Genomic DNA, 23229 nt, shown 5'->3' on the forward strand with positions numbered 1-23229 from the left:
TTCAACACTGTAAGCATGGATTAAAGTGGGAAGGTGTCACTTCATTTATTGAAGACTTTTGATCTTGATAGGCAAGCTAGTGTTTAATTAGTTAATTTTTCCTGTCCTGCAACCTGGCGATCCTTGCAGTGACAGCATGGAGATTCTCTCTCAATCATAACAAAATAATTACATGCCACAACCCGCTTATACATTCAACACTTTTGGCTGTATGAAAAAACGCAGTTTAGTCCAGGCATACTCTGATGGTGCAGTGTTAAGTTAAATCAAAGATAGCATATATCAAGTATTTTATATGTTATCAAGTATTTTACTTTAAGGTAATATTTTGATTAGATTCACTCACCTAATTCTACCTTTGACACTAGCTTTATCCTGTCTAGGGGTTGGAAATTAGCCATATAACTTGTGAAATATCTACTTAAAAAAAGTCTGATTGTGAATATGGCAGCACAGCACTGCCTGCACAGAAAGGAAGTATGTAGCAGTCAACTAGATATTTATATTTTAAAAATGTAAGTTATCTACATAGATAAACAAAACAAGAACAACAAATCTTTTGCACTCTGGCCTCGTTTTTGTCGTCTGCGTCTGCGATTGCTGGTTGCCCGGCAACCATGCAGACGCTTCCGGAAGTGCGTGGCTCAGAGTCAATATGGCGCAGAGCGTACTGAATAGACTACTGATGTTATTTGCTTCAGCGTGTTCTTTCAGTTCGTTCTTGCTGTCAGTTTTCGTCGCCCTTTCCGTATTCGATGAAGGAAATAGTGATAATGTATTTAGCGCAAGCCAGACGGTTACTGCACCCGTCGCTGCCGCCAGGGATTTGCGGTAAGTTTATAGCGTAACGGTGGGCTAACCAGCAATGCTAACGTAAATTTGGAAGCAGCTGTTCATTTAACCGTACAGGCAGTGTTTCTTTGTAGTTAACACGTCGGGTTTTTTTTCTTTTTGGCCTTTTAAGTCTATATTGATATCGTGCCAGCTTTGACTATGTCAAACGTCATCTTAATCTATTAAAAAAAATTACAATTTAATGCCTTCTTCCATAAAATTACCACAAATCCAGAACAGCCAGAACATTTTTGTTCTATAGTGGAGTTCTGAAACAACATGATTTCATTTGTGTTTACCTTTAATGCAGAATTTAGTGTTCTGGTTATTGTATGTGTATTATTGCTTTCTGTAGTTAGGTGATATGTATAAGTTATTTGTACCCATGCTTATTTGTTTGATCAGACTGTAACTTCCAGAATTGTTAAACAGCCTGCTGTAACAAAAAAAAGAGAGAAAACAACTGCCTGGGTCACTAAAAGCTAAATTTGCAACAGTGAGTAAGGCTTTCTAAAGTTTTAAGGTGGTACCTCAATTTTGGAAAGTATTAGCTACAGTATACAAATAATGTGTTATGCCTTTGTCTTGTCACCACAGGTACCTTTTGTATGATGTAAACCCTCCAGAGGGTTTCAATCTGCGCAGAGATGTCTATATTCGCATGGCTTCTCTGGTCAAGACATTGAGGAAAGAAGGAGATGACTGGGTGTTGGTGCTTCCCCCATGGGGTCGCCTTTACCACTGGCAGAGCCCTAACCTCCATCAAATCCGCATTCCATGGGGGGAGTTCTTCAGCCTTACTAGCCTTCAGGCCAACGTACCTGTTATTGAGTATGAAGAATTCATTGCTGGTGAGCATTTGGATGGGTGATGCAGACTAGGTTTCATTTTCATTTTTTTGAAAGAGATATATCTACGGTAATATATATAAAAAAATTCCCTTCCTGCCCCTGCTGGCGGTCTATCCTTCACGCTCAGGTCCTCTGGGAGCTTGAGGGTCCTGCGCTCTTCTGGACAGAGATCTCGGATGTTGTTCCTGGGATCTGCTGGAGCCACTCGCCTACCTTGTCCTAGGAACAGTTAAGATAGTGCGCAGGACCCTTAAGCTCCCAGGCCTCTGGACCCGAGCTTGAAAGGGAGTTTCAAGCTCAATAAATTAAAATATATAAATTAAAACCTTTTCCAACACAATTATTTGTTTATGGCAAACTGAACTCTCCTTGGTGTAGAAAATGGAGGCCCGTTTATAGACCATGTTCTGGTACTGCAAAACTATGCGGAAGGATGGACTGACGGAAAATGGGAGGAAAAGGTTGACGAGCGGCCATGCATCGAGAAGTTGATGTACTCCAAAGATAAACATGGCTACTACAGGTGATTAAACAATGCAGAAAACCAGCAACATTTATAAAACATTGCATTACGAATACAATACCACTAATACATTTTGTTACACACAACAACTAGATGCCATTATCTGTATCATGACAGGGGTCAGAAGTAAAGATGTGGGTATTAGTGTGATGAATATATTTGTTTTTTAGTAACAAAGATGTAATTACACAAGAAAATACACAAACCTACTTCATGTCTACAGTACTTTGCAAAAGTTTTGATTCACCCCTCATTTCTGTGAAATTTTCTTCCAAGGAGCCAGAAGTGGTCTTGAGAAATAGGTTTCCAAACCTTTTCAAGTTGTTTCAGGGTTTTTAAGTCTGGTCTTTCCACCTGGCCATTTTCAGAAAAATATTTTATGTTTGTTAAACCACTAGATACCACTTGACCCATGAATCATTAAAGCATAAAAAGCACCTGACTGATGGGATGAAGTAGTTTTGTGGCTACACTTAACAGATAACTTAGCAAAGAACTTATTTTAAATTGGGGCTTGGGGATCAAATACTTATTTAACTCAATGACATGCATCAATTTATAATTTTAATTTAATGTGCCTTTATTTCTGGATTTTTGGTTGATATTCTATCTGTCGGCATTAAACTGAAACAACAAAAATTAGAGACTGTTCATTTCTTTGTAAATAAGCAAACTTACACATTCAGCAGTTATTTCCCCCCACTGTGTTTTGGCATGGTGCAGTGTGTCCTTAAAAAGTCCGAGGAAACTGGACAATTGGAGAACAAAAGAAGAAGTGCACACAGAATAAAATGATCTATTAGATTATAAAATATTGACTTTCAGTCTTCCTGGGACATATTACTGACATTTCTAGAAAAACATAAAGAAATGAGGTGTGGTTCGAGATCTTTGCACAATACTGTAGATAGCACATATTCACAGTTCTGTGTCTATCTGTGCCCACTACTTGCCACATGTATCTTGTCTGTTTTTTAGGGGCTGGTTTTGGGGATACGAAGAGACGAGAGCTCGAAATGTAACGTGTTTATCAGCACAAGGCCATGCATCCGTCATAGCACCGGTTCTTCAGAAAAACATTACAGCGACGTGAGTCTACAAAGGAACATGCTAATAAAAAAGTCACCAACCATACGTTATTGTTATTTGTTATCTGGCATCAGTCAAACGGTAAAAGCTGTTGAGTGATGCTGGTAAAACGTTTGGATTTAATGTAACATGTCTTCATTAAAAGTCACTATTTCCACCTTAAATTGAAATGACTTAAAACTCTAAAGAACTTTAAAACATTACATTAGTTCAACTTGGTGTACCATTTCAGTATAGGCATTACAATTAGACATTTCTATTCCTGGTGTGTAATTCAGAATACAAGTTAATATAAAAAAGTATGCATAATAACAGGGTGACATTGTCTCAACATAAAGCTGATCATATGATCATCATTTTAAAAAAATGATGATCATATGATCTTCTTTTTTTTGGAACATGTCTGAAAGATGATCTCGCTTCATTATTATTCAGCTCTGCCATTACTCATAGCTCTGTCAGATTTTATGACACCTACAGTGGTAATCTTGTTTGCATGCTGTTGTTTTTGCAGATCTGTTATGCTCGACCGAGCAGAGACGCTCCTTCATGATCACTATGCTGGGAAGGACTACTGGAATGTAAGTCAAGAACTATAGAATTTTCAGTTCGTGATACGTCACGTCTTATGTTTCAGGTTAGGTTAGGTCATCATAGGCAGTGTTATTCTTCCTAGACTTTTTCTATGTGTAGTATACTGCAGCATTACTGTGGCATCACTGTATTGTTACTGATAATAAGTTACATTATGTATCTTTTGCATTTTCAAAAACAATGGGATTCTGGGAAATTTTGCTGTCTGTAAACTGTGGTCTGTGTCTATTCTAGACACGACGCAGCATGGTTTTTGCAAAGCACCTGCGTCTCATAGGGGATAACTTCAGATCAAGACATCTAAACTCTACAGATGAAACAGACCATACGCCATACAGCGAGGACTGGACTCGTATGAAGGTTTGACAGTGTCTTATAATAGTATATTTATGGGATTGTACTAGTTATGGGTGTGACCATTTTCCATGTTGAGCAGCATTTTAAAAAGTGATGTGCTATTTTTTGATCACTCCTCAGGCCAAGCCTGGCTCAGCTAAAGGTGGTTCATATCTGGGCGTCCACCTGCGCCGGAAAGACTTTATCTGGGGTCACAGAGAAGATGTGCCGAGTCTTAAGGGAGCTGTCAAAAAAATACGCAGCTTGATGAAAAAACATAAACTTGATAAAGTTTTTGTTGCGACAGATGCAGATGATGAAGGTAGTGACACACACACATTTTTAAAGATAGAGAAATTATACTTGTAATGCATTGAAGCTTCAGTGATTTGCATATTAAGTCAAGTTTTAGAACACTATTTTCTAGCTAATACTTATAATAAAATACAATCAGCTAATAATTCCTTTAACTCTTTGTCGGACGAGGGACCCTGTGTGGTAACTTGATTTACAAAATGTATAAATACAGTGGGGCAAAAAAGTATTTAGTCAGCCACCGATTGTGCAAGTTCCCCCACCTAAAATGATGACAGAGGTCAGTAATTTGCACCAGAGGTAGACTTCAACTGTGAGAGACAGAATGTGGAAAAAAAATCCATGAATTCACATGGTAGGATTTGTAAAGAATTTATTCGTAAATTAGGGTGGAAAATAAGTATTTGGTCACCTCAAACAAGGAAAATCTCTGGCTCTCACAGACCTGTAACGTCTTCTGTAAGACGCTTTTCTGTCCCCCACTCGTTACCTGTATGAATGGCACCTGTTTGAACTCATCATCTGTATAAAAGACACCTGTCCACAGCCTCAAACAGTCAGACTCCAAACTCCGCCATGGCCAAGACCAAAGAGCTTTTGAAGGACACCAGGAAAAGTATTGTAGACCTGCACCAGACTGGGAAGAGTGAATCTACAATAGGCAAGCAGCTTGGTGTGAAAAAATCAACTGTGGGAGCAATCATCAGAAAATGGAAGACATACAAGACCACTGATAATCTCCCTCGATCTGGGGCTCCACGCAAGATCTCATCCTGTGGGGTCAAAATGATCATGAGAACGGTGAGCAAAGATCCCAGAACCACACGGGGGGACCTGGTGAATGACCTGCAGAGAGCTGGGACCAAAGTAACAAAGGTCACCATCAGTAACACACTACAACGGCAGGGAATCAAATCCCGCAGTGCCAGACGTGTTCCGCTGCTGAAGCCAGTGCATGTCCAGGCCCGTCTGAAGTTTGCCAGAGAGCACATGGATGATACAGCAGAGGACTGGGAGAATGTCATGTGGTCAGATGAAACCAAAGTAGAACTTTTTGGTATAAACTCAACTCGTCGTGTTTGGAGGAAGAAGAATACTGAGTTGCATCCCAAGAACACCATACCTACTGTGAAGCATGGGGGTGGAAACATCATGCTATGGGGCTGTTTTTCTGCCAAGGGGACAGGACGACTGATCCGTGTTAAGGACAGAATGAATGGGGCCATGTATCGTGAGATTTTGAGCCGAAACCTCCTTCCATCAGTGAGAACTTTGAAGATGAAACGAGGCTGGGTCTTCCAACATGACAATGATCCAAAACACACCGCCCGGGCAACAAAGGAGTGGCTCCGTAAGAAGCATTTGAAAGTCCTGGAGTGGCCTAGCCAGTCTCCAGACCTCAACCCCATAGAAAATCTGTGGCGGGAGTTGAAAGTCCGTGTTGCTCGGCGACAGCCCCAAAACATCACTGCTCTCGAGAAGATCTGCATGGAGGAATGGGCCAAAATACCAGCTACTGTGTGTGCAAACCTGGTAAAGACCTATAGTAAACGTTTGACCTCTGTTATTGCCAACAAAGGTTATGTTACAAAGTATTGAGTTGTATTTTTGTTATTGACCAAATACTTATTTTCCACCCTGATTTACGAATAAATTCTTTACAAATCCTACCATGTGGATTCATGGATTTTTTTTTTCACATTCTGTCTCTCACAGTTGAAGTCTACCTCTGGTGCAAATTACTGACCTCTGTCATCATTTTAGGTGGGGGAACTTGCACAATCGGTGGCTGACTAAATACTTTTTTGCCCCACTGTATATATATATATATTGTAATATTGTCCAGTAATACTCTGTGGTTTAAATTTCTGAGTATTTCTGTGAGTTTTCAATAAATATTTAAAGAACAGTGCGAACATTTAGTAGTAGTTTATCTAATAGATAGTATACTTATATGATTTTATTATACTTGTTAATCTGTAAAATTTGCAGAAATAAAGGAGCTGAAAAAGTTGTTGCCAGACATAGTGCGCTTTGAGCCATCCACAGAGGACCTCGAACTCTTTAAAGATGGAGGAGTTGCCATAATTGACCAGTGGATATGTGCCCATGCAAGGTATATTTAGTTTCACGGTTTTAATACATTCAGTATTTAATGCATTATTTGATAACATTTGTGATAGTAGTAGTAATAAGGCAGGTTATTTATTTCAAAAAATATAAAATTACACATATATGACATGAAAATTGGTTAATTTGTCATTCCAGTCATTACAATTTTTAACATTAATATAACATTACGGTAGTGTTATTTTAGCTCTGTAGAGGAGTATTGAGTGAGAAAATATAAATAGATGATACATTTTGAGTTTTCAAATTTGTGGTGTTGCATGTCTTTCTAAACCGAGCAGCCTCAGCAGCAAGCACATACAGCTAATGGTAAGTTTCAAGGGGGAAATGTCATTCAGCCATTACCTATACTAAAAGGTAAATGCTGTCACATAGTGGCCAAACACCTTTATCCTTGAATGTAATGCACATTAGCTTGTCTGTGAAGGTTCTCAGTCATCCAGGTCATCGTAGTCAAAGGAGCTTGCAAAGAAAAGCGTCTGGACTTCTTTAAGTTACTTGAAGACGTTTCACCTCTCATCCGAGAAGCTTCTTCAGTTCTAAGGTCAAATGGCATTAAGGCCATCTATAATCCAGTTTTGAGATCCCTTCCCAGACGCCTTAACGCCCACTCACATCCTGGGCCATCTGATCTCAGGAATTCGCATGATAAGGTGGGGCCAGGTTTCACAGTGAACACACCCGAAACTCTGGCTGATTGGGACCCACACCCAGTTTCACACCTTGGCTCAGGCGATTAGAGGATCATCAGGGGGTCCTTTTGTCCCTCTGTGGGGGGTTACTCCCACTAGGTTTATATCTGGGACTCTCCACCATTTGACCTTAGAACTGAAGAAGCTTCTCGGATGAGAGGTGAAACGTCTTCAAGCAACTTAAAGAAGTCCAGACGCTTTTCTTTGCAAGCGCCTTTGACTGCACATTAGCTTGTAACTTATGGTAAAGGTGTTGTGTAGTTCAAAGTTCCCATTATTGTTGTGTACGGCTGTTCTTTATGATTTTGCCAGTAAACTAATTTAAGCTAAATGTAAAAATATCCCAAACTTTTTTCCCTTTAAATTAGACATAAAGGCACATTAATGTGCGTCAGTTTAAAAATGTTTGTTTGATTATTGTGGAAATACTAGTTCTTTAACCTATGCCCAACAGAAAATAGCTTAGATATTTCGATAGCTTTATCACTTGTTCCTGCCCATGGAAAATATTTCAACTTGAAAAACTACTCACGGTGACTCATGCTGTTCTCACCGTATTGCGTAGTTTTCATGGACACCATCTTTCTTTGAATTTATATTTTTCTACGTGTCTTTCCAGATTTTTTATTGGAACATCAGTTTCCACTTTCTCTTTCCGGATCCACGAAGAGAGGGAAATTCTGGGCTTTGACCCCAAAACTACATACAACCGTTTCTGTGGGGACACTGAGAAAGAATGTGAACAGCCCACGCACTGGAAAATTGTTTATTGATGTGACCATTAAGAGTTTGGTTAGACAAAGGCCAAATGCAGTGTTTGGAATCTTCAAGATATTTTAATAATTTTGTTGTTCATTTTTATTTACGTTTCATGGTTTCAGTGTTGTGCTGCCAGGTTTGAAAAGACCGCTCTTTTGGACTTTATGCTAAATAGGCAAAGGAGAGGACTTCCAAACATGTAAACAGTATTAATTAAATTTTCAAAAAATAAAGCTGCTTACATTTTAGTTTTTTAGATTGTATACGTGCTATTTTTTGTTTTGTTTTTTAACTGTATTTTTCATTTTTATTTGTATTCATGGCAATGGTGAACAGATTATCTTGTAATGGAACAAAGAGTATTAGACGGTGTATTCTCATTTTAAATCCAGTGGGGTTTTTGAGGGGAGTTTTTTGTTGTTGTTTTTTTCTACAAATTGGTAATCAAAGGTTATACTGTGAATTAGATTAAGAAAACTTGCTTTTGTGAAGTGTCTTATCAAGAAGCACAATCAATTATGATTTTAGAAACACAAAAACGTTTCACTTTTTTTATACAGTATCTGCCCTTTCATAATATTGTCAGTATTGGAACGGTAGGAAATTAAAAAACAGAAGTCAAGCATTTTACTTTGTAAATACCACCATGATGAAGACGTTACAATGCCTAATTTTTCCAGCCTGATTTTTAAACCGCAAACTGTTTCCAAGCATACACGATGCAATCCTAATTTAAAGTACTACAGGGAGTGGTATTGGCATAACACAAAGAAGTCACACATAACTTGCCATCAAACTGGTACTGTACAAAAGACTTGCATGTTTTTTTCAAGGCACTTTTACCTATTACCTTCCACCCTGCCAGAAACCTACTAAAACTAAAATAAAATATTTTGTTATTTCAGAATCTGATTAATACCACCACATAATTCCAATTCTCTTCAACTATAATTAAGTTTCCCCGGTGGAGATGGAGATGTTTGAATGGAGATGTTTAATCAAGCTAGTTTACCGAATTACCTACAAATTGATTTTTTTCTGTAATTGTTCTGTTGTTTCAAAGAAACAAAAAGTGTTGCCACCCCTCACTTTTTGGGAAAATGAAAAAAAAGATATATTGTCTTTTTAAAATATGTGTAAACATTTAGTTTATAAAGAAAAAAAACCAAAACAAAAAAACCCCCTTATTATACCATTCTGTTGAGATTGAAAGTCAAGACTCTTACAGTCGTACTTCTCTCCCGATCTAATAGGTCAGTGTTAAGTGACTTAAACAAAAGACATTCCTCTGAAAACGGTCAGGTACAAAAACTGGACTGAAAACAAGAGACAAAGCAGCCAATATCCAAAGAAAACCTTTGAAAGATCTTTAAAATGACTGAAGAACTATTGTTCCAGACACTTTATTACAATAAAGTCTGTGTCCTTGAAGGAAAAATATAAAACAATGGCTTGCTCATGACTTTCACACAACATTGTCATGAAAACTAACTTTATATAGAGCAAAGTCAAAAACAAGAGTGTATTATACATCACTGGATTCCAGTAGCTAGTCGAATAAGCTTCCTGCGGTAAGACAGTACACTGCATAAAACAGCTGACATTTTTTTTCCAGCACACTGCAAGATCACAAACCAGTATTGCTAGTCATATGTCACCTATGGCCTTGCTGGGCATAGGTGAAATGGCCCAACCCTATTCCTGCTGTCCATTGTTTCGCAGTTGTTGTTTTTATCAAACAATCAGGCTGAGTATGTAATACTCAGCCTGCATAACAAATGTTAGTACCATAAAAGAAAGACTGGGTGACAGTAAATTTCCGCTCATACTCTGAGTTAAAGATAATGGAATGCACCATAATCTTCTTGATGCATGCTCAATCATCCAGGTAAGGAAATCTCCAAAGTTGATTCTGTTCATCTGGACGTAGCGTTTTCAGAGGCAGAAACATTTCGTCACTCATCTCATCCCACTTCCTTCATCATAGAATAGAATAGTCATGGTCAATGGCCATGAGCACCATTCACAAAGAGTTGGAGAATGGCTGCAATCACAGCATTGTACGATGACGAAAGATGCACCCTTAGGCCCCCTCCTCAATTCAGAGATGGTCTTTCCCTTTTCACGTAAATGGCCTCCTTGACTCCGCGCTCAAACCAGCATTCCTCCCTGTCCAGGATGTGTACATCCTCATCATTGAAAGAGTGTCCACTGGCCTGTAGGTGTAAAAGGACTGCAGAGTCCTGGCCTGACGAGGTAGCTCTTCTGTGTTGTGCCATCCGCTTTGCCAGATGTTGTTTGATTTCCCTGATGTATAAATCCTGGCAATCCTCCTGGCACTTAACAGCGTACACTATATGTTTGTAAGTTTATAAGACTGGGGAAACCTGCAGTCAGCTGAGATTGAAGAAGTCACTTGGATGAGTGACGAAACGTTTCTCCCACTGAAAAAGCTACGTCCAGATGAACAGAATCAACTTTTGGAGAATTCACCATAATGCAACAATGTCAATGTCAACATTTATTTTTCTCACAAGGTCTGTACAGGATGTTTGTACATTTGAAAGAAAGCTTCAGTCATATTATTCTTTTTGAAAATACAAGAACACAAATGAAATATGAATGTGTAAGATAATTTTTATTCATATGTAATTTATTACAATTGGTGATTCGATATCATTTAATTGGGCGGATCGTATTCCCTCTCAACATTATGTGGAAACAGTATTGTGTGTGAGTGCTAACTTTTCCCAATGGATCCCTCACACATATCATTGTGACTGTTCTCTGTGGAGACTTATACAGTAGCTCCTTGACAACACTAGATAATTAGGTGTGTAATTTCATACCTTGTAGATTTAATAAGAGGTTTAACTTTCACTGGTTATAGAAACGAAAAGAAGGCATTTAAGGTCAATGCAACCTTTAAATTTAGGTTTTCTATTTATCATTTAGGGCAAAATACAGAAACATTAAAAAGAAAAAATACCAGTTCTAATTCCGTCACATGCTTCTCTAAGCAGCTCTGGTTTTTCTCTAAATCTATCAGCTGTGATTATCTGAGGTAACAAGAATCTACTTAAATATTGTAGTAAGATAGGCACATAAAGCGTCCTCAAGTAACGCCCTTTCTTGTACCAGTGTATGCGATTTCTTGTTCTAAGAGATGCGGCCCATTTTTGTTGTTGTGGGCAGACAGGTGCAACAGGAGAACACGCTCTTTTTCATTCCAGATTTTCCTTTTCATACACGCAAGCACAAGACAAGCGACAGAGAGGTTGAGGTTGTAAGTATTGTTGTTGCTTTTACACTAACCGCGGTGGCATTCAGAGAGGGTTTTTTCCTACGTTTGAGCGTGGTCTTCTTCTGTCTTACTCCGGTGAACAACTGATGGAAAGGGCTTCCTGCTAGGAGCCATGCCCTCCCTGGCAAATCTGCGAGCGACACTCACATAACAAATAATTTGAGCTATTAAAAGGAAAGCGGCTGCGAGGTGAGTGCGCAGTGGACTATTTTTTTGAGTGCCTATCTTAAATGAGCTAAACTCAATTACAACATTGATGTAATTTACATTTCTGTTATTTATTATTAGTTTAAACCTACCGTTTATTTCCGCAAGTTTGCGCTATAGACGTTAGCTACAGTTGATGAGACTTGTAGAAAAGAAGAAAAAAAAAACTGTCATATGATTTAAGTAACCTATATGTGAGCTACTTAATGAATACACTCTCACCAAGTTATATAATAGCTTTTTTTCGCACCTATCCTAAAATGTCAATGTGAATTTTGTCACTCTCTCTCCCTCTCTCTCTCTCACTTTATATATATATATATATATATATATATATATATATATATATATATATATATATATATATATATATATATATATATATATATATATATATTTAAGATAGATAGATAGATAGAGATATACTGGGATCATGGAATCCCAGTATATCTCTATATCTCATAATTTAATGGAATGAAAAATATCATTTTTAACTTTGTTTCCTTTTTTTCCTTATTTTAGCCTCTTCCACCAGTGATGGCCTTCTTTCGCCAACTTCAACTTCTTCTCTGGAAGAATGGACTGGCTGTAATTAGACGGCCAGTGAGTGAGATTCAAAGAGTCCAAAATATCTAGTTAATTACCTAAGAATGAAAAAATGGCATTCTGCACATCCCTGAAATGAATATTATTACAAAGCTTTAAAATATGTTGTGTTTTTTCAGGTATGGTCCCTGACTCTGATCGCCTGGCCTTTGATCATCTTCATCATCCTTGCTGTGACCCGCCACCAGTTCCCTGCTGTTGTGAGGGAAACATGTAAGTGTAAAAAAATCAATTGCTGCTAATTCTGCAAACAAAATCAAGCCTTTTTTTAACCTCATATTGAAAATGCACAGCCTGCCTATTCCACTGTAAGCGTCCCTTACAACAATCAAAAATATTTTTTTAATGAGTAGAAGCTTTGTTTGGAAATATTAACTTACATTTTGCATTACTGGTGTTTTGTTTTTGTTGGGTTTTTTTTATTTAACTTTTATTAGTTTTAAAGGGTACTCTTGAAACTTACCTTTCTGATAGTTATGTAAGTAATGACACAATATTAACTCGATTGGACCGCATTCTTTTGTTTGTCATCTTAAAGGTCAGCAGGTAAATACTTGGAGACATTCTAGTTTTGCAACCAAAGTAAACAAATGGACAACTAAATGCAAACATCAATGGTCCTTCAGATTTGAGCCTATCCCATCACTATTGACATGGTGTTTGTTCTGCTTTATCATTTAATGCCTACTGACATCACATTTACTCTGCTTTAGATTTGTGTGAAACTTTAAAAGGAGAGGCTTTTGAGATACCTTTGTTTTGCCACCTACAGCCTTTTTTAAATAACAAGGTTAATGGTTAACAGAGAGCCAGGTTCTCAAACAGCTTTCAGCCTAAAACCCCCCCACATGTAATCACAGCAACATTAAGAAATGGTATATCTAAATTTCAATAAAATCCTTAAAAAACCACAGGAATAACCTTCTTTCTCATGGTAATGTTCACCATGGGAAACAACACTTTTAGATGACTAGTTGATCCTGTCACATTTGGTGGTTCAGGCTTGATTGGCAGATTGGATTTGAAAGATATGTGAATTCACTTGAACTTTAATAACCCAGTGTTCAAACTTTTTAGTAAAACAGTCAAACCAATAGGACCTCTTCTTGCCCCTGAGATACCGTTTAGTGGGTATTTTATTTTATACCTGGTTGAAAGAGACACAGAGTCAGAATGCACCAAAATCTGACTGGTGTATAAACGTTTTTGGAGACAGCAAAGCAGTTCTCATTTTTAGTTTTAACTGCTACATGTTCCATATTTTTTAAGTAAAGTTACTCCATATGTTATATTGTTCCTATAGAACTAGCGGTGTGACTATACGGAATATCTTTTAGTTCTGAAGGAAAAATGCACCTATGCAGTATGTTCTAGCTTTCAAAACTTGCACGTCATGGCAATCAATCAAAAATTACCTGATTAAACACAGGTCATTCTGAGTTAATCTTTGGATCTCTCTTTTTTGTCCGATACAATAGCTCAGATTGTTTTCTAACAAAGAAGGCAGAGGTTGCGCACCGGTCATGAAACCCATGTACAGTAATGCTGTAGATGCTTCTAACTATTCCAGGAACTTCTCAGACAGAGTGTTTGTAAAACTGTTTCTCAGTATCAGATATCCTATTGTCGTTCACATTATTATCTTGAATTGATGTCATTTTTAAAGCTTCTGAACTATCTGCACTTGCCAAATGCATGCAATTACGTACCTAGAAACAATTCTTAATGAATATGACATTTTCCAGTGTCATCACTACAGCAAAACCTTTATCATATCTCCTCTAGGTTATGTGGGTCCCCGAAACCTCCCCAGCACAGGCTTATTTCCTTTCCTCCAGACCCTCATGTGCAACACAGATAGCAGTTGCCATAACACATCTCGCCTGGTAGAACCAACAACATCAAAGTCGAGGAAAGCAAGGTACCTTCTTCGTCAGTATACTCAGTGTATATACAGTCTATGTATATAATCTGCAATCTAAGTGCTAAAACATATTTACAAATTGCATATTTACTGCAACTATGATTTAAGTCAATAACCCTTCATATATTATTGTTTAAAACTACATTTTGAACTCTGCTGACTTTAAATCACATGGTCCCTGTGTCTCAGAGGAGGGACGCACCTTAGGATCACAGCATCACGTGACATGATTAGTCAGTGTGTGATCATGAAAATTTGGCAACAACAGACTTTTCCCTGTGGAGGAAGGGAAGGATCTTAACCCTTACCTATCACATTACACGTGCTAACAAATGCCATTATCTGGAAGCTTCTTTGATTTAAATTCCCTGAACTGGAATGTCAATGGCTGCTAGAAGAACCTGTTTGTCTACTTCTTATCTACCAGTACATTTTACTTAGGCTTCATTTCAGGGAACAAGAATATTGTTCGGTTAGGTTTCTTTTCAGGGACTCAAAGTGTCATCGAGTTAAGCTTCATTTTAATGAACCAAAGTATTGTAGAGTTAGGTTCTATTTCAGTGAATTGCAGTATTATAAATATGATTACTGTAATGCATGGTCAAAATCAAGCGCCTTAAACACAGAAACAAAAGGTATTTTTAATTTAAGACAGAAAGATGAAACCTTTAGCACTAAAAGGGTCCTAAATGCATCTAATAGAATATATTTACTACCTCACCTGCCCTGTTATACCTGTACCACAGGTCTGTGACAGAGAGTTCTCCACTGGAGAGTCTTGGTCAAGTGGGGGATTTTCTTAACCTTCTCCCCAACAACTTCACCAATGATCATGCAGAACTGTTTAAACTGCTGGACAATTTGGGTACGTTGCTCAACTAACATAATCACTTTGATCTAAATGGTTATCTAGTATTTATCAAAGTCCTGCAGTTTTTCACAATATCTTTTTGCTTTTTAAAGGCACATCTCACCATGGAAGTCCTAAAAATGCTCCTGTAACGACTTTCTTCAACAGTACCAAAGATCAGGTGGGTATTGTGGAGAAATAAAAGAAGATACAAGGGTTCTCAGTACTAGTACAGTTTGTATTAAGAGCTGATTGATAGCATCTTCAGTCAAGTTTGAAAATGATCCTGTAGGTCCTGTAGATCATAGTCAAACCTCAAGGTTGCATTGCAGCAATGGCTACAAAACATGTACTGCATTTATTTACTAAGCACACTTATACTTATTTATGTTGTTACTAAACGTATACCCAGTCCAAGATTTGAAAGATAACTAGATAGATAGATAAATTTATGTGTCAAAAATATTCAGTTTCCCCTACAACCATGCTGCTGTTACTGACTAAATTTGGAGATATTGCATTTACAATTTCTAATAATGTTGTGTTAGCAGACCAGTTGTATATTTGCTAGTAATAATAACAACAACATGCATTCACCTAAACTGCATTTCTTGCAGGAGAACCTGGATAACATGCTTGAGTCAGCCAACCTGTTAAAGAGGGCCATTTGCACTGTGACTCTGCCCATGCTGAACGAAAGCTCGCTAGATGTTTTCACCAATGCTGTGTTCACTTTCTGCAAGACCAATAACACAGTGTTCGAAGTCTCACTCTATACAGTCAATCAGGTATATTTTTGTGTTTGCACTTGATCCTATACATTTTGTGAAATATAGGCCCATGTATGTTAGGTCGGCTTTAGTCAGCACACTGCAATGACACTAACCAAATGTATTCTTTTCTATTTGTTTTGTGTTTAGTATTTTTTGTAATTGAATCTTGCTTTAGGAGGCTTAGATACTTTCTCTGTCTGGTTGTCAGATACTTGAAGAATGGATGCTGACCCAACCAGAGGAATTGATGGAGGTGGCATGGGTGACAGTGACATTCCTCAATCAGCTGCAAAATGACAGCTTGCTATGGGACCGTCTTCTAGCTCTTCCTCAGCTCTTTTCAGATGGTTCTGTTGACCAAATGCTGAGAACACTGGAAGACATACTCAAGCACCTACAGGGGTAAAGTATTTTCAGTGATGAAACAGTTTTTAAAAAATAAATGAAGGTAGCGGAAGTAAGGGGTTAACGTAGTATGTCAGATTATTTTAAAGAATGGAATAGCAAAATCAAACCATATTTAGTAAAAAATAACATATCAGTACCTATTAGTGGTCAATAAAAGCTTGAAAACTGGTGAATTCAGCTTAGAAGTACTCTTGATATTGCCTTTCACTTTTTTAAACTATATTTCCAGTCCATACTATATTTTGGACTTGAAGATTTAATGCTTCTGAAATTGTCTCTTTAGTGATTCATATACCATGGAGGAAGATTTCCCTGAGACCAGTGGCCCGCTCTCCAAGTATGATTCATTTCTTGCTGAAGCCATCAGAGTGATCACCTATATCAATCATTGGCCTGGCAAAAGTAACTATGGACCATTTGCTTTACTGTAAATACTCTATGTATCACCCTAGTCTGCTAATATCTGACAGTGTGCTTGAATTCTTCATAGATGTCACCATTCCCCTTGGAAAACTGGTCACAAATGACTCACTAGGAACAACGGTGAAATTCCTCGTAGAAAATGTTTTGGATTATGAGATACCACTGGATAAGGTATGCATTATCACGCAACAGTTCAGTAAACAGTACTATGCAAAGAAATAGCAATGCCACAGAAGGCAGTTCCTTTCATGTGAAAAAAGGTAATAGCAAAAGAGTTCTACATGTGCCTTTCAATACATTGCACATTAAATATTTCTAGTTATAAGGTTAAAAAAAGTCATCATCTCTTTCTTCAGGGTCATTAAGCTGGTCTTAGGGATTTTAATTCTAATAAGGAAGTTATTTATGCAACAACAACAGTTCCACAAAGAGGGTTGTGAGGGTTGTGTACGATTCATTTACACATTTACACAGACACATCCTGTTAAACTTTTACTTTCTTGTCTTTACTGAACAGTGGTAACTCATATGAAGAGATTTTACGTGAGAATGTCAGAGCAATGGTACAAATCCAAGTTCAGGAAAGTCATTTATTCAAACCACATATTTAAACCAACAACAAAATATTTTAACACAGTTAAGAAGCTTGCAGGGAGTAGTTGTCCACTCACTTTTACAAACACATATGAAGTACAACTGTTTTTCTCTTAGTAATTTGAATTTCTGGCTTTATTTTTAGCTGAAAGTCTGGTTGTTCCAAAGTGCTCACAAAACATTTCCTGGAAACTGAATTTCACAATGGGAATTAGAAAACAAGATTCAAATGAGGGAAAACAGAGACATAAAATTTGCATGTAGAGCAAATAAACATTTTGATAAGTAATATAGTGACTGTATTTGTTTTTGCTCCTTAAAGTGATATTACTCTCTATCAGACCATACTATAGACAGAATATGCAACTATTAAGGATACTGCCTAACATTAGCTAAGTTAAAATTGTCTAAAGCATATTCCAGTTAAAGAACCCACTTAAAGCTAACATATATATTTACTTTTTTGGTTAACACTATCATCTCTCCATGACCATTGTAGGCTTTCGGCCTGATGTTGGACAAAGATCTGGTGCGTTCTTATCTGTGTGATAACAGCAGCAACATCTTGTGGTCAGCAACAGCATGCAGCTCAGGAATTGTGGACAAGGTTCTAAGCATGATCAGCACAGAAAAGGTGGCAAGACAGGTAGGCTAATGTTATTAGCATTAACAGAGAGAATCACATATATAAGAAATAAAATTTTCTTTTAATTCCTTTTCCATTGTTTTGATTGTTTTTTAAAATTGTTCCATATGCTCCCAACTTGCTTTCCCAATGCGACTTACGATTAAGAGCATGCCAAATAATTATTTGATGACATTCGAAATGCTTTCGTGATAGTAAGAAGCAACCACATCTTCCAGTCCACACCTGCACAGAAACCTCAACGGTATTCAGTTGGCAGTGGCTTTACAATATTGATGTTTTGATGAGATTCATGTTTCGTTCCCAGGTTTTCCTGGCCTGGATTAAGGAGGTTGCTAAACATGACGTGCTCTTTGCCAGAGGACTGGTCTACAATCTGACTGGATATTTCTCTTCAGGAGAATCTGAAGCCTCCAACATCACAAGGACCAGGCGCAGCTCAGATACAGAACCACAAAACGCAGAGGAAGAGCTGTGAGTACAGTGTTTTCTCCAATTTAAATAATACTAGTAGAAAATCAATTGAAGCTAAAATGACTGTTCTTCTTACCTTTGATCTGAAGCTGATAAAACTTTCGTATTACTTATTTGTTCTGCTAGTTCTCCTGTGATTCTTGTAATTTTGATGTCTTGTGCTTTAAGCTGAGTCTTATCATTTGCTTTGTTAGGTTTCTGAACATCGGTCAGGCAGCATTGGAGCTTGTACAAAATGTGCCTGAGGTGAATACGGTTGTCCAGGGCATCCTCAGAACTGGTTATCAGTCCATGAAGCTAGCGTCAGAGACCATTGACATGCTAAAAGGTATGACAACAAAGCATCATGTCCATAGTGAGGTCTCACCTGTGAGAGCATTTATTTGAAAATTAACATTACGGTGAATGTTTCACTTTTATTTCCAGCACTATTAAAATGGCTTTCCAATCATTATTGGTGATTCTTATACATCCAACAGGGAAACATAAACTAAAATAAAAATAAAAGACATGGGCTGTAAGAATGTCAGGTTTATAAAGAGAGCAGCATTTGAGAAATAGAGAAGCTTGTGCACTCAGCGGACATTTTGCTTTATCATCAGTTGCGTTACACAATACATACCAAAGACATGAATGGAAAAAGTTCACACCCTTTCTCATGGGACTGATGAAAGATGAAATGTTGAACCCAATAAGATTAGTTAGCCTGTGGGAAAGTACACACACACACAAAACAACAAAACAAGCAAAACTGGACAAAACAACACTTGTACTGAAGTGATATGTGTGTCTTTTGTAACTTAACAAAGTGTCTAAACTAGGAAAAGTTACTGATTTTATGGCCTAATCCAAAAACCAATTTTCTCACTAAGTTGAGTTTGGTTTGTTTCTGTCTTGCAGACATTCTAGAAAATGTCCTGGAAGATGCTAATGACCTCCAAATGATTTATCATACGTTGCTGACAAACCAGTCCGAGTCACGCGCTTTGATGGACCGTGTCAACAGTGTGATGGAAGTAGTTATGAAGGTATGTAGGATTTATGTTGACTGACCTTAACTTTTAGCCTGTGAACAGGTTCTGTGTCAAAATCTGGCATCTTACACATGTGATCTCCGCTGTCAGTTGAGCTTTTTATTGTCACTTCATACATTAAGTATCTCCCTCAAGGCTTCCACAGTAAATCAGATGATGTGTTGTTCTGTTTTACCAGGTGATGTCGACTGAGGATGTAAAATGTGAAGAAGTTCTGGCTTCCTTGGACTGGCTGTTATCCATCAATAGCATAAAAACTGAAGTATGGACAGCACTGATCTGCCCCAACAACGGGAATCTGCAACAAGCTTTGCTGATGGACTGGGAGGACTTGATTAAAAAGGTAAAAATATATTTTATGTGCAACTTGTGGTCTAAAAAAAATGCTATATTATGTAATAATTTTTTACTACATTATAAAAAAACAAACTTACTCAAGTGAAAAGCAACAGATTCTTAACAAGGAAGGCTTAATCCTATAAATTAAAAAGTATAAATATGTTTTAAGGATTTATTAATTTATTTTGCTTTAACTGTTTAAAGAAACAATTTCTTATATTGTTCATATTATAATCCCCAGGGACAAGATCTGTACTCCATCCTAACAGGCGAAGCAGATTTCAACATAACACTTCCCATGATTCTGTCTGAGTGGCACGAGCTGTATGAGGAGAGCTTGGAGTTTGCTGAGATTTTGACCGAAATGACAGAAAAGCTGGATGAAGAATACTGGATGAACTGGATACCCGACAACAACACCCAGTTTGTTTCTGGAGCTCTTCAAAACAGGTCTTGACAAAGTGTTCATTTTCTACTTGGATAACAACATAGCATAACAAACTTAGCACATAAGAAACAGGCCTAACATACGGGGGTTCTTTTGGTAACTAGATTTAAGTTTGATAAGACTGTGCAGATTTTCCCACTTTAGTAAATGTAATAGAAGAAAACAGATTTCAGATAATGTGCACAATGCTTTACAAGGTGTGTGTTATTACTTTACTGACTCAGACATGTTGTGATTTTTCTTTGCTTATAGTCTTGTGTGGTTTATGATCAGTCTTGGTGAAAGAATTGAAAATAGTGATCAGTGGCCACCGGTAAAGGACTACTTCCACATTGCTTACTGGATTTTGAACTACCACCCTGATGTCACCACTCAGCCAGCAAACTGTGAGTTCCTCTTCTTGTCATGGTCGGCTGTGTGGCAGGCAGGATGAGGACCCAATCGCAAAACTCACGGACTCAAGGGATGAACTCAAAAGGCAGCTTTATTGCTGACAAGATGACAGGAAAATACAAAACTTAAACTGGGCACAATAAACTAATACTTGGAGAGAGACACAGGGAAATCCACGCAGCATGAGGGAGACTACGACACAGAACTGAGGGAGACGCAGACATAAATACACAGAGGGTTAACGAGGGAAGTGGGAGCACACGGGGAACACAGCTGACACAGATAATCATAACGAGACAGGGCAGGAGTGAACACAACATGACGCATACTGACGAGAGACTGTCAAAGTAAAACAGGAAGTACAGAGGTTCAGACAGGAGGAGAGAGCACGGGGAGAACACAGACATAACAGGCTGGGGAAAACATGGAATAAAACACGAAAGGGGACAAGGGCTCATGAATACATAGAGGGGCACACAGGGGGTGAGAGTCACAAAGGGAAAGCACACAGGGAACCACATAACAGGGCAACTCAGGAAACAGAACCTAAACAGGGAACTGAATACAAAAATACAAGAGAACTAAGAATACTGGGCCAACACGGCCCAGGACCATGACATCACCCCCCCCCTTAAGGGCTGGCTCCAGACAGCCCAAACACAGGAAAACAAAAAACCAAACAGAAAACGACCCAGGGCGGGCGGCGGGGGCCCAGGACGGAGGGCACGGAACAGAAAACAAAGGAGCACAGCAAACACCGGAGCCCAAGAAAAACAACCCAAAACACAGTGCAGTTCAGGGGGCCGACCATGCGGACGGGTACGGTGGAGACGTGGAAACAGTTCAGGGGGCCGGCCGCGCGGAAGGCAGCGGCGGCGGCGAAGGAGACGACGGAGCAGTTCAGGAGGCCGGCCGCGCGGAAGGCAGCGGCGGCGGCGAAGGAGATGGAGCCGTTCAGGGGGCCGGCTGCATGGAATGCAGCGGCGGCTCTCCAGTGTTAGGCATGCTGGCCATGGCCTGGTGGGCACAGGACCAGACGAGGCAGGACCAGACGAGGCAGGACCAGACGAGGCAGGACCAGACGAGGCAGGACCAGACGGTGGCGATGCGGGGGCCGGACCAGGCGTCGCTGCAGAGGCTGAGGCTGGACCAGGCGACGGCGAAGCAGGAGCTGAGGCTGAGGCCGGACTGGGCGAAGCACAGGCCGAAGCTGGACCGGGCGACGTTGAAAGCGATGCAGAGGCCGGACCAGGTGTGGGTGATGCGGGGGCCGGACCAGACGGAGATGGAGCTGCAGCAGGTGAAGCGGAGGCTGGGCCAGACGAGGACGAAGTCTCGGACGAGGCTGGGCCAGACGAGGACGAAGTCTCGGACGAGGCTGGGCCAGAAGCAGATGGCGGCTGGACGGGCCCTCCAACGGAGACAGGAGGCTGAACGGGCCCCTCGGACCCTCCAGCGGAGACGAGGAGAGGCTGGAGAGGTTCCCCTGAACCCCCAGCGGAGACGAGCAGCGGCTGGAGAGGTTCCCCTGAACCCCCAGCGGAGACGAGCAGCGGCTGGAGAGGTTCCCCTGAACCCCCAGCGGAGACGAGCAGCGGCTGGAGAGGTTCCCCTGAACCCCCAGCGGAGACGAGGAGGTGCTGGCCGGGCTGGGCAGAGCCGCCAGCGGAGACGAGGAGCTGCTGGAGGGGTCCTCCTGAACCCCCAGCGGAGACGGATGCAGAGCCAGCGGGTGCGGGGTCCTCTGGCACCGCGGGCGCTGACTGTAGCGGCACAGGGCACGCAGCCGGCTTAGGATGCGACGGCTGGGGCTGTGTAGGGCAAACAGTCAGTTTAAAGTGTGTCAGCACCGCGTAATCTTCAGCTGGTGAAGAAGGCTCACTAAGGCTTCCAGCTGAGGTGGGCAGTGACTGAACGGGTTGCTGGGCTAAGCACTGAGCTGGTGACAGAGACAATAACTGAGCTGACAAACTAACAGGCAATGAGGCAAAGGACTGAGGCGGTAACGGAGCGGATGACTGGGCAGACTGTGGAGCCGTTAACTGTGCTGAAGACTGAACTGGTGACAAAACAGGAAACTGTGCTAATAACTGAGCCACTGACTGAGTTATGGACAGCAATGCCAGTTGTAGTGGTAGTTGCGCTTGTGGTAGATTAGGTGTCTGGCTCTGGGTTGCTCTCCTTCTGGGAACAGGAACAGGTGCTAGGCCTGGCCGAACACCAGTCATCCCCACCCGAGGAACAGATACGGGTGCAGGGACGAGCTGGTCTCTGGCTGCCTTTACCCTGGGGGCTGGTGTAGGTGCAGGAGCTAGCTGGACCTCTGTCGCTCCCACCCGAGGAACTGAGACGGGTGCAGGAGTCGGCAGGGTCACGGCTGACCTCACCCGGGGAACCGGAACAGGCACAGGCGACGGCTGGGTGTCCATCAACCCCACCCGAGGAGCAGGTACGGGTGCCGGGATGAACGGAGCCTCTGCCAGGCTGGGGATAGAAGCAGGGACCGGCTGGACCTCAGCCACCCTCTCCCGAGGAACTGATACGGGAGCAAGGGAAAGCTGGGCCTGCGCTGCCCTGGTTACAGGAACTGGAGTTTGAGAGCAGAGTTCAGGAGCAGCAACAGACACTGGGAAAACCAAGTTATTGACGCCAAACTCAGTTTTAGGAGATCTAGGTTTAAAGC

General features: G+C 40.1%; 2 protein-coding genes across 3 annotated transcripts in view; both read left to right on the forward strand.

Moving 5' to 3' along the window:
• Positions 1 to 23229, forward strand: part of abca12 (ATP-binding cassette, sub-family A (ABC1), member 12) — a 74223-nt gene that overhangs the window by 924 nt on the left and 50070 nt on the right. For both annotated transcript variants that reach the window (XM_085374977.1, XM_085374978.1), the window contains exons 2-17: positions 12157 to 12237; positions 12360 to 12453; positions 14026 to 14161; positions 14911 to 15029; positions 15128 to 15195; positions 15632 to 15802; positions 15996 to 16189; positions 16479 to 16597; positions 16686 to 16789; positions 17712 to 17858; positions 18166 to 18332; positions 18527 to 18660; positions 19233 to 19360; positions 19545 to 19709; positions 19947 to 20155; positions 20406 to 20539. In XM_085374977.1, the coding sequence (XP_085231103.1) occupies positions 12157 to 12237; positions 12360 to 12453; positions 14026 to 14161; positions 14911 to 15029; positions 15128 to 15195; positions 15632 to 15802; positions 15996 to 16189; positions 16479 to 16597; positions 16686 to 16789; positions 17712 to 17858; positions 18166 to 18332; positions 18527 to 18660; positions 19233 to 19360; positions 19545 to 19709; positions 19947 to 20155; positions 20406 to 20539 (2170 nt within the window). The remainder of the gene's footprint in view (positions 1 to 12156; positions 12238 to 12359; positions 12454 to 14025; positions 14162 to 14910; positions 15030 to 15127; positions 15196 to 15631; positions 15803 to 15995; positions 16190 to 16478; positions 16598 to 16685; positions 16790 to 17711; positions 17859 to 18165; positions 18333 to 18526; positions 18661 to 19232; positions 19361 to 19544; positions 19710 to 19946; positions 20156 to 20405; positions 20540 to 23229) is intronic.
• pofut2 (protein O-fucosyltransferase 2) lies at positions 256 to 11918 on the forward strand. The gene is made up of 9 exons (XM_085374981.1): positions 256 to 831; positions 1432 to 1685; positions 2064 to 2208; positions 3187 to 3297; positions 3812 to 3878; positions 4126 to 4251; positions 4369 to 4549; positions 6535 to 6658; positions 7984 to 11918. Exons 1-9 carry the CDS (start codon positions 656 to 658, stop codon positions 8135 to 8137), a joined length of 1338 nt encoding a protein of 445 aa, XP_085231107.1. The 5' UTR covers positions 256 to 655; the 3' UTR covers positions 8138 to 11918.

Source organism: Diplotaxodon limnothrissa, linkage group LG16 (genome assembly GCF_057381915.1).
Source record: "Diplotaxodon limnothrissa isolate DT_005_m linkage group LG16, D_limnothrissa_male_GT1.1, whole genome shotgun sequence".
In the NCBI taxonomy this organism is placed as follows: domain Eukaryota; kingdom Metazoa; phylum Chordata; class Actinopteri; order Cichliformes; family Cichlidae; genus Diplotaxodon; species Diplotaxodon limnothrissa.